The following is a 10,659-nucleotide window of genomic DNA, read 5'->3' on the forward strand; positions in this document are numbered from 1 at the left end:
TGCTGAAGCCCGACACATGGGCATAGGGAAGGGGGAGAGAGAGACCTGGTTCTGCAGGGTCTGTTTTCTTCTGATACTATGGCTGTTGCATTCAATCCCTGTAGTTCCACGTTATGCAAAGTGGGGCTCGGTTCTTTGTCCCAGAAGCTAGCACTGCCTCTGCACTGATGGATGTCAGCTACAAGATTCGTGACGAGGAGAGCCGAAAGGTGTGTGTCGAGGGCGTTACGTGTACCTCATCCTGAGGAAGGAGTACAGGCCAGGGGCTGGTTGTCTTCTTTGGAACTAGAGTTCCTGGTGCTTACCCCACCTCTTCTTCCTGCATATACCTGTCTTTGTCAGCCCCTCCGCTGTTCCCTACTCTGTGCGGGATAAGTTGAAGCCAGAAGAAATGGAGCAGCTAAAGGTAATGCAGACTCACGGCGAGTAGTGTGCCAGCGCTCAGACCCACCTCTCCTTCCTCCAGACCCCCGTCCCCCTCGCCCCCGATTTCCCTGCCACCACCATAGCCTCAGAGCGGCTCTCTCCATCTCTCTCTCCACAGCTGACCTTGAGCAAACGATTTGATGTCTCCAAGCAAGCTCTTGACCTCCAGAGGCTCCGCCTTGACCCAGGTACTGGTGACAGCAGTAATTCTAGGGCGGGCGAGGGCAGAGGGGTCTTCCTGGAGGGAGACTTAGGGATGGTAACGTGGGGAGGGGCTGGTGCTGGCCCCACGCCCCACTCAGCCATCCTATTCCCTCCCCTCTCCTTCCTGAAGACTTGGTGTGCTACGATATTGATATATTTGTGAATCGAAGAAGCTGCATGGCTGCCACCCTGCAGGTCATCGAAAAGAATTTCCCTGAGCTGAGGCTGTAGGCCCAGTGCTGGTATTAGGGTAGGGGGGTGGAAGCGATGGGGTGGAGGGCAGATTTGTCTCCAAGGTCCTAGATAGTAACCTTCACTCTACCTCTTCTTGCCCCAAAGCTGTTGTCCTTGAACTTGAGCAGCAACAAACTGTATCAGCTGGATGGCCTGTCTGACATTATACAGATGGCCCCCAGGGTCAAGATCCTGAACCTCTCCAAAAATGAGGTGAGAAGAGGGAGCCAGGTCAAAGTTGGGTTGAGAGTGGGGAGGGGGGCATGTTAGTGGCCATCAGAGTGATGACAGGAGGCAGGTGAAGGTACCTGTGTGGGAGGGAGGGGTCTGGGGGTGCAGGTATCCGGATGTCCCTCTTTCCCTGGGATTCCTTTTCCCACTTCTGCCCCATATTTCTCAGCTGACGTCTGTGTGGGAGTTGAGCAAGATGCAAGGGCTGAAGCTTGAAGAGCTGTGGCTGCAAGGGAACCCATTGTGTGACACCTCCCCAGACCAGTCCACCTATGTAAGGTCAGTGTGAACACCCTGTCACCCTTCTTGGTGACCTTCACCCATGGGAGCCTAGACTATCTGTGACAGTGCCCCTTTGCCAAAGGTGGCAGCCCTGGTCTTCTGGGAGGATCACAGGCCCCACCTTCTGCTCTCTCGGTGCCTATCACCGGTGAGGAGTTTCCTTCCCCTGACCTGCTCACCTCTGCAGGCACTCTGGGGTCTGTTTCCAGCTCTCTGCGCCCAGCTATATTCCAGCAAGGCCTCCCAAGAGTGTGCCCCAGGAAGCAGGGCTTCTCCTCCTCACCAGGACCAGGAGCGACCAGCCTTGATTCAGATGCTGGCACTCTGGACTGAGAAGGGTCCTCCAGTCCAGGGCCTCTTGCTGAGAGAAGCCTTCCTTCTTCGTGCTGAAATGGGGTTTGCCTCCCCCGTTCTGAGAGGGGCCCTCTTCCCCTTCCTCCAAATGGATCGCCCCTCCTCTCCCAGGTTGACATGGGGGCTTTCCTGCGCCATGCTGAAGGCTGAGGCCATGGGTGGCTGCTGTCATGACATCCATTCTGTTGGCCCAGTGCCAGGAGCTGGACCCTCCTTGGGAAAATGCAGGCCTCCCTGAGTCAAGGGGCCAGACGTGGGCCCCTGCCAGTGATCAGAGGGCTTCCTGAGGCAGGAGTGGAAGGCAGAGGGCAGAGGTGGTAGAGGAGACAGAAGGACAGGCCTCTCAGAGGCACTTCTCATGCCTCCCTGCACATGTCACATCATCCCGCCTGGTCCTTCACAGGAGCCCTGGGCAGCCTGAGACAGATATGATTCCTCAGATAAAGAACCAACTTAGAGAGGTGCAGGGGTCATCGGGAGAGAAGACGGTGATCATCAGAGGGGGCCACGGATCCTCAGCCCCATACTGAGCTGGGACCTGACCCTTTCCTCCTTCTGGGGAAGATGTGACCCCATGGCTGCTCGGTTTCCCATGCCCAAGTCTGGCTGAGCTCACACAGGTGACAAAGTTTCAGCCAGCATCCAGTGGGCCCCCAGCCCAACATGTGCATATTTTCCATTCCTACCTGGTGTGTCTGGGCGATTCTGGGGCAGGTGAAGAGCCGCAACAAGTGTGCCGTTTCCCCTTTCTTCTCTCTTCTTCCCTGACCCTGACCACGGGAGAGCTTCTTTCCCTTCCCTTTGTTGTCTCTCTCTCCCCTGTCTCTGTGCCCCTATGTCTCTCTCATCTCTCCCTTCCTACCTTCACTCCCTTTCTGTCTTCATCCCCTCCATCTCCCTCCTTGAGCCCCACCTCACTCACCTCGCTGGCCCAGCATCCTGGGCCATCCCTGGGGGGTGTCGGGGTCTGGCCAGAGTGCTGGACCCCCAGTGAGGTAACAGAGCCCCGGGCTCCCACTCCATCCCCTCTTCTCCCGACAGCCTTCAGTGGGGCCCTGGAGGAAGGAAGGGAGGAGAAGGAAGCCCTGCAGCATGGGTTTGAAATGCTGGTCCCTGTGGCACTGGAGAAGGGAGTCCGAGTAGTCTGGGTGGGAGCTACCCAGGCAAAGGAGAGGAAGGGAGGGAGGGAAGGAATATTAAAGTGAAGGTACTGAGAGAGATGAGGAGACAGTGCCTTTCAGACAGTAAGATGACAGATGCTCAGTGCTCCACAGGCAAGTGGACTGAAAACCCCTAAAATCAGGAGCAGAGGTGGGCAAAGGGTGCTGCTGGATTGGCCAGAACACACTGATCTCTGTTTATGGTATTACTGTTTTAACTCAAAGGAAGCATTGCAACCTTGAACTATCAACCACCTGTTCTCTATTTTTGGTTTTGGACAGGGCCATCAGAGAATGTTTCCCGAAGTTGTTACGCCTGGTAAGTGCCTACGAAAATCATTGTCTCTTTCGAATGTCGGTGGCCTCTGCACCTGCCCTCAAGCCCTTTGGGTCTTGCCTAGATCACATATTAGCATCAGAACCTTAACCATTTTGGGGGACATGGACTCCTGAAAATGACATGGATATACTTGCTGGAAAAATACCCATAAATACACACACGCACACACACAAGTTGAATATAACACTAGAGACTTCCAGGACCTCATGATGAAGACATCCACTGTAAGCTTTCCCATGGAATTTCCAGGGCCCTTTCACACCTGACCTCTGACCCTCACCCTCCTGGACCCATCCTTTTCCCGGATCATCCAGCGCCACTCCCCTGGTCTCCACTCCTGACTTTCTCTTCCCTTCTCCAGGATGGCCAGGAGTTACCGTCACCAGTGACCGTTGACGTTGACACTCCCTACATAGTAAAGCTCTGCAAGGTGAGGAAAAGGATCAAACAACATTTGGGGTGTTGCAGGGAGGCTTTATCTACTGCATAGTCTCAAGTGCCGTTTGGTTCCAGGGAAGCTACTTTGTATCTGATGAGCTGAAGAGTCTAGTCCTGCAATTCCTGAAGCAGTAAGTATCTCTGGGAAGCTGAGCAAGGGGGGGCAGGTCTAGGACAGGTGAGGCCACCTAAGCACAGGTCTGCTCAGGGGAGTTTTCAAGTCCATTTGAGATCCAGACCACAGAGATAGACTGTCTTCATTGCTCCTCCTTAGGTACTACTTGATCCATGACTATGGAGACAGACAGGTTCTCGCGGGTGCTTATCACGAGGAGGCCTGCTTCTCCCTGACGATTCCCTTCCACCACAAGGACCCAGCCCCGTGAGTATCACAGCACAGGCTGTGCTCCTGGGCCGTGTGGCTCCCCAGCAGACACAGGCCAGCTCCTGCAAACACCCACCACCCACTGTTGCTCTTTGTCTCCTAGAAGCAGCTTGTGCGAGTATTTCAAAGACAGCAGGATTATGAAGAAGCTCAAGGACCCCTGTGAGTGTGTGATGGGAAGACTGGGTGGGAAAGGGTGGTGAAGGGGTCAATCATAGGGCCCAGGGCGTGGCAGTCCCTGACCTTCGCTTGCTTCCCCTCCCCTCACAGACCTGCGGGTCCAGCTGCTGAAGCACACAAAACATGTCATTGTGCACACCCTCTGTGTGTTGCCCAAGACTCAGCATGCCTTCAGCTCCTTCGTGGTGGACATGTGGTTCCAGATGGTGAGCGCCTGCTTCCTCCCTCGGGTGGGCCCAGGAAGCCGCAGGTGGGTGGGAGGTGGAGGTGGTGACTGGGTGCCTGAGCTCTTCCCTTTCAAGACACGATGCTCTGCTTCTCCGTCTGCGGAGTGTTCAAGGCAGGTGAGTGTGTATAGGCCCCCAGCGCAGATGCCCCACTGCTGCCTCCCCCTGGCCAGGCTCACACCCAGAACCACCCAGCGTCCCTGACCCCTTCCCTTCCCTTCGCTTTCTTTCCCCTTCCCTTCCCTTCCCTCCCCTTGTATTCCCTTCTGTTCCCTCCCCTCCCCTCCCCTCCGCCCGCCTCCACTTCCCCACTGTGTTCTCCTGCCCTCAGGCTTCCCACAGACAACCCAGGTCTGAGCTGTGTCCATGCCTGTCTGCCCTGCACACCCTGGGCGTTGGTGACACAGGCTGTGGATTTTGGTGGCTCTCATCCCAGATCCTTACTCTGAGAACTTGGGCCGTTACTGAACCTCTCAGTTTCCTCATTTGCAAAATGGGGTAGTAGTATCCACCTCTTGGGCGGCTGTGAAAAATGCATCCCGTGAACTTGTGTAGTGGTCGTCAGGGGCCCTGTCACTGGGTGCAGACTGCTCCTATAGTTGCCCTCCCCATTCCCAACACCCTGGCCCCCGTGAACAACTGCCCCCTCAGCACGAGTGTCCAGTCACACCCTGACTGGGGACTGCCATGTGAGCATGTACAGCACGTGCAGCTGTAAGGGGTACTGTGGTTTGTTTGTTGTTGAAGTGGAAGGAAGTTCTCAGGGCTGTGTGCGTGCCTTCACCCGGATCTTCATCGCTACCCCTGCCAGCTATGCCAGGTGAGAGCCCTGTTGTGGGCGGGAATGCCCATCCCCACCTGGGCTCAGGGGCGTGGGAATGTGGTGGCGCAGATCTTAGGTTTACTCAGTATTGTGGAAAGCCAGCAGGGAGATCCCAGGAGCAGTCTAGCCTAGTGGTTAAAAAGAACATGGGATCTGGAAATGTGAGTCTTCATGGGCTCTGGAATCGACCTATGGGTTCTCTCCTTGAGCCAACACTCACTCGCTGTGTGACCTTAGTCAAGCCACATGACGTCTCTGTGACTCAGTGTCTTCTTCCGAGAATGGCGATCAGACCGTCCACTCCTTGGGCTGTGGTAAAGGGTAAATGCGAAATTGCCCGTGGGTTGGGGATAAACCTATAAATCGAGTGAAGGTGGTAGACAGTCTCTCCAAAGGTGGGCTCTGTGGGGAGGGGCAGAGGTACCAGTAACGGAACCTGGGATACAGACACAGCAGGGGTATGGAAGGAAACTAGTTGCTGAGTGGCAGTGGGAGCAGGATCGTTGTTTGGGGTGTGGGGTGGTCCATGTGTCCATGTCTGAGGGCCCATTTTTCCTCCAGTCTATGCATTGTGAATGACGAACTCTTTGTGAGGAATGCCAGCCCCAGTGAGACTCAAGAGTGCGTTCTCCATCCCAATGCCTACACCCTCCTCCCTCTCCCAGGGGCAGCAGGAAATGGTGCAGGGTTTCTCCACCCTGTCTGGGATGAAACTCGAGTGGTCTCAGAAGTGAGTGCTGGGTGTGCATGGGAATGTGCGGGGGAGTGAATCATGGAAACTCAAAAGCAATTTGGAAAAATAGCTTTTTGAATATTTTGCTTCCAAAAAATAAAAGTGAGCCCATGAAAAAGGTGTCATACTATTATATGTGTAAAGGGTTTTCGAGATGGTATAATGCTCAGCGACATTATCTTGTGTATGGAAAATCCAGGACAATCCACACACACACCAACCAACCAACCAACCAACAAAACACCCTACTAGAGCTGATAACCAAGTTCACCAAAGTTGCAGGATACAAGACCAATATACAAAACTTATTTGTATTTCCATGTACTTGCAATGAACAACCCAAAAATGAAATTAAGAAAGCAAGCCCAGTTACCATGGCATCAAAATAGTACAACGCTTTGATACAAATGTAACAAAAGAAGTGCAAATCTCATACTCCGGAGTCTGTAAAATGCTGTTGAAAAAAATAAAGAAGACCTAAATAAATGGAAAGACACTCCATTTTCATGGGTTGGAAGGCAATATTATTACGTTGGCAGTACTACCCAGAGCAAACTAGGTTCAATGCAGTCCCTATCAGAATCCTTCTTTGCAACAATTGACAAGGTTATCCTAAACTTCCTATGAAAGTGCACCAAAACAATCTCGAAAGAGAAGAACAAAGTTAGAAGACTCACACGTCCCAATTTCAAAACTTGCTACAAAGCCACAGTAATAAAGACTACGTGGTACTGGCCTGTGGACAGTGTATGAATCAGTGGAATAGAACTGAGAGTCCACAGATAAACCTTCACATTTATGGTCAACTGATTATCAACCTGACAGAGTGCTGAAAATATCTGATGGGAAAATAATAGTGTTTTCAACAAATGGTGCTGGGACAAGTGGGTATCCGCATGCAAACCAAAGAATTTTGACCCCTGACTCACACTCCATGTACAAACATAGCCTGAAAATGGATCAAAGATCTAAAAGTAAGAGCTAAGACTATAAAAATCTGGGAAGGAAACGTAGGTGTAAGTCTTCACAAATTAGGCAATCATTTCTTACATATGACACCAAAAGCACAAGCAACCAAAGAAAAAAAGTAGATAAATTGTTGACTTCATCAAAACTAAAACCTTTTGAGCATCAAAGCACAGTATCAAAAAGGTGAAAAGCCCACCAACAGAATGGGAGAAAATATTTGCATATCACATATCTGGCAAGAATATGTGAAGAACCCTTGCAACTCAACAATACAAAGGCAAGCACCCCAATTTTTTAAAAATGGGGACAGGCTCTGAATGGACATTTCTCCAAAGAAGACATATAAATGGCCAAGAAGGAAATGAGAAACTTCTCAACATCGTTAGCCATCAAGGAAATGCAAATTGAAACCACAGTGAGTTACCAGGTCACACCCACTAAGATGGCTTTAATCAGTGAAACAAATGATAACAAGTGTTGGTGAGGATGTGGAGACATTGGAATTCTCATGTGTTACTGATGGGAATATAAAAGGGAGCAGTGGTTTGGGAAAACAGTTTGGCACTTCCTCGAAATGTTAAACACGGAGTTACCATATGACCCAGTAATCCCACTCCTAAGTATCCCACCAGGAGAAATGAGAACATACGTTCACTCCAAAACTTGTTCAGGAACGTTCATAGCAGCATTATTGATAATAGCCGAAAAGTGGAAATAACCCAAATGTCCTGTAGCTGATGAATGGATGAATAAATCTTGGTACATCCATATAGTAGAATATTATTCAGTCATAAAAAAGAATACTGTTCTGATACATGTCATAACATGGATGAACCTTGAAAACATGATGCTAAGTGAAAGAAGTCAGTCACAAAAAGTCAAATATTGTATGAAGTGTCCAGAATCGGCAAATCCACAGGGACCAAAAGCAGATTAGTGGTTGCCAGGGTCTGGGGGAAGGGGAGGAATAGGGAGTGATCACTAATGGTTAAGGAGCTTCTTTTTCAGGTGGTAAAATTACTTTGGAATTAGATAGTTGTGGTGGTTGCACAATCGTGTGAATGTACTAAAAAGCACTGATTTGTATACTTTAAAATGGTGTGTGCATTATATCTCAATAAAAGATGGTTGGAGACTTGTACTTTAGAATTTTCCATTTGTTATTTTCTTGAACATCTTTCTTGATCAGTATATATTGAATTCCCTTGTTCTTTTGAACAGCTCTACTTTTCTGTTTTGAATTCTAGTGGGCATGAATGCTAGTGATAGATGGTTTGCTTTTCACTGGGTCTTTCTTCATCATTACACATAGTGTTCATACTGGTACATGTGTCCCAGCAAGAAAGTGGCATAGATTTAGCGGTGGCATTGCATGGTCAGCGTGACTCTACTGTGGTACTAATGGAGATCACCTGTTGTTCTCCCACTGCAGGTGCCTTCAGGACAACGAATGGAACTACACCAGAGCTGGTCAGGTCTGCAGTATGCTCAAGGTGAGGTCTGGGAATCAGGTGGGTTAAAGATGAACGTTTCTGGGCCTTCAGGGAGGCCAAGAAGGTGGAGGCCGGTGGCCTGGGAATGGAACTCAGGGAGCAGGCTCTTCTGACATTCCGACTCCTCTCCAGACCGAGGGCAAGATCCCAGAGGAGGCCTTCAAAGAAATCCCCTAAAAGGAGTGCTTGGATGTCATCTTTGTCTTCATCCACATCATCTTTTCTCTCCAGCCTCAGGCCACGCCCATGCCTGGGGTTGGAAGCCTGGCTGACCAAGAAGCCAAAGTTACGTTGTAGGCCAGGTAACATAGCCACCTGAAGGGTCAGCTGTTCTGTGTCTTTTCCCGACTCACGATTGCTGTTTGGTTTCATAATAAAGAGTGCTGTTGCAAGCTGTGTGTTATGTGTCCTCCATTGCTCTTCCCTGCCCCAATCACGAGCCAGTAGGTCCAGGCCTCAATGTCCCTGCCTTTGTCCCCGAGGAGGAGGCACCTTCTAACCCAAACAAGTGGGTTTTTTATACACTTTTTTTCCATTTATAAAACATGAAGATTCTGCACAAAAATGGGATAACAATGGGATTTAAAGTGCATGCATCAAAACTCCTTTATGTCCCAGCTAGATGGGTTTACATATATCATGTGTCAAGTTGGGAAATTTAAAAATACATGTAGACAATTGAAAATGGAAACACAGCATACCAAAACCTCTGTGACAGAGAAAAAGCAATGATCAGAGGAAAATCTATTAGTTGTTAGGTAAACGCAAAATAAAGCCACAGTAGGATGCCACTTCACACCTACTACATTGCCTATAGCTTTTTTTTTAAGGAACATAACAAGATGAACTTTGGTGAGGATGTGGAGAAATTGGAACTTCTGTACATTGTTGGTGGGGATACAAATGGTTTCGCTGCTGTGGAGAACAGTTTGTTGGTTCCTCACAAAATTAAACACAGAAGTACCATATGACCCAGCTACTCCACTCCTAGGTGTATACCCGAAAGAATTGAAAGAGGCACCAAAACAAATTATTGTACGTGAATGCTCACAGCAGCATTATTCATTATATTCAAAAGGTTGAAACAACCCATCTGTCCATCAAGGGATGAGTGGATAAACAAATTGTAGTATATACACACATTGGAATATGTATTTTTGCAATGATTGAAATCCTTGTGATATGTGCTCACGGAAGCTATCCTTCTATTTTATCAGTGGTCAGAGAGTGACTTGACAGAGATTTCCTGAAGGGCCTGGAGCCAAAAAGGAAAGGAAAACAATATTGTCTAGTCTTTGCAGATTGGCTTCTGATCGGGGACACTCCACCAATGCTTAGCCAGGCTGCCTCCAACTCTGCCTTAGCCTTCACCTCCTGCTTTTGAGGAGCCCAAAGGTCAGCCACATGTGCAAGCCTGGCTTCCTGTCAGACCTTCTGAGCCTGTGTCCTACCTTGTGCATATGCATTGCACTCTGGAATCTATGCTATGCCTTAAAAACTCTTATTCCCCCAAGAATTTTCCTCATCACCCTCACCCTTTACAGGCTTTGCGGGCTCTCTGCTGCTTGACTTATCTTATTTCCCTTGCCCCAGGCAGCTATGGGTACGGTACGTTTTTAGATGTTTTTGAGAGACGCAACCGAGAAAGCCACTCCGTGCCTGGGAGGGGCAGTGGGAAGCAAAACTCATCCTCTGTGCCATTCCCTCAGAGGTCCTCCATAGAGGTCAGAAGGCACAATCACAGTTTTGGGGGAGAACAAGATCCATATTATGACCCCTGGGACCAGCCAAAAGCACCGTGAATATGGCTGCAAGTCTCATGGGAGATCCAAGAAGGAAAGAGATATGAGAACATATGCATATGTATAACTGATTCACTTTGTTATAAAGCAGAAACTAACACACCATTGTAAAGCAATTATACTCCAATAAAGATGTTAAAAAAAAAAAGGAAACAGTTTGGGTTTAAGTGGTAGGTTACAAAAAGCAAGACAGAATATTCCTGACACGACATGATACAATGTGAAAAAAAAAACTCAGGGTATAAAACTGTATATTACAGTATGGTTCCTCAGAAGAAGATATTAATGAATGTTAACGTTTTTATGGTTCCTCAGAAGAAGATATTAATGAATGCTTACCTGTTCTCTTTTATGTTTTGTTTTATTTTTAGCAGTACG

General features: G+C 49.1%; 2 protein-coding genes across 3 annotated transcripts in view; both read left to right on the plus strand.

Moving 5' to 3' along the window:
* The window catches only part of LOC111170887 (nuclear RNA export factor 3), a 283,690-nt gene extending 274,933 nt beyond the window's left edge, over positions 1-8,757 (plus strand). The window contains exons 20-22 of the mRNA XM_089904248.1: positions 5,971-6,014; positions 8,419-8,479; positions 8,612-8,757. Coding sequence (XP_089760374.1) covers positions 5,971-6,014; positions 8,419-8,479; positions 8,612-8,656 — 150 coding nt within the window. The 3' untranslated portion in view covers positions 8,657-8,757. The remainder of the gene's footprint in view (positions 1-5,970; positions 6,015-8,418; positions 8,480-8,611) is intronic.
* On the plus strand, positions 766-8,407 carry LOC111171143 (nuclear RNA export factor 2-like). Of its 2 annotated transcripts, XM_089904250.1 has the most exons (11): positions 766-872; positions 970-1,077; positions 1,265-1,374; positions 3,174-3,210; positions 3,593-3,661; positions 3,745-3,800; positions 3,944-4,051; positions 4,158-4,216; positions 4,325-4,440; positions 5,209-5,281; positions 5,846-8,407. In XM_089904250.1, exons 2-11 carry the CDS (start codon positions 1,036-1,038, stop codon positions 5,857-5,859), a joined length of 684 nt encoding a protein of 227 aa, XP_089760376.1. In that variant the 5' UTR covers positions 766-872; positions 970-1,035; the 3' UTR covers positions 5,860-8,407. The 2 variants fall into 2 exon arrangements, with proteins under 2 accessions (XP_089760376.1, XP_089760375.1); XM_089904249.1 differs by lacking the exons at positions 5,209-5,281; positions 5,846-8,407 and having other exon boundaries at positions 4,325-5,142.
* Positions 8,758-10,659: the final 1,902 nt, after the last annotated feature.

Source organism: Delphinapterus leucas, chromosome X, assembly GCF_059928025.1.
Source record: "Delphinapterus leucas isolate spDelLeu-1000000601 "Yukka" chromosome X, BTC_Dleu_Yukka2, whole genome shotgun sequence".
Classification (NCBI taxonomy): Eukaryota; Metazoa; Chordata; class Mammalia; order Artiodactyla; family Monodontidae; genus Delphinapterus; species Delphinapterus leucas.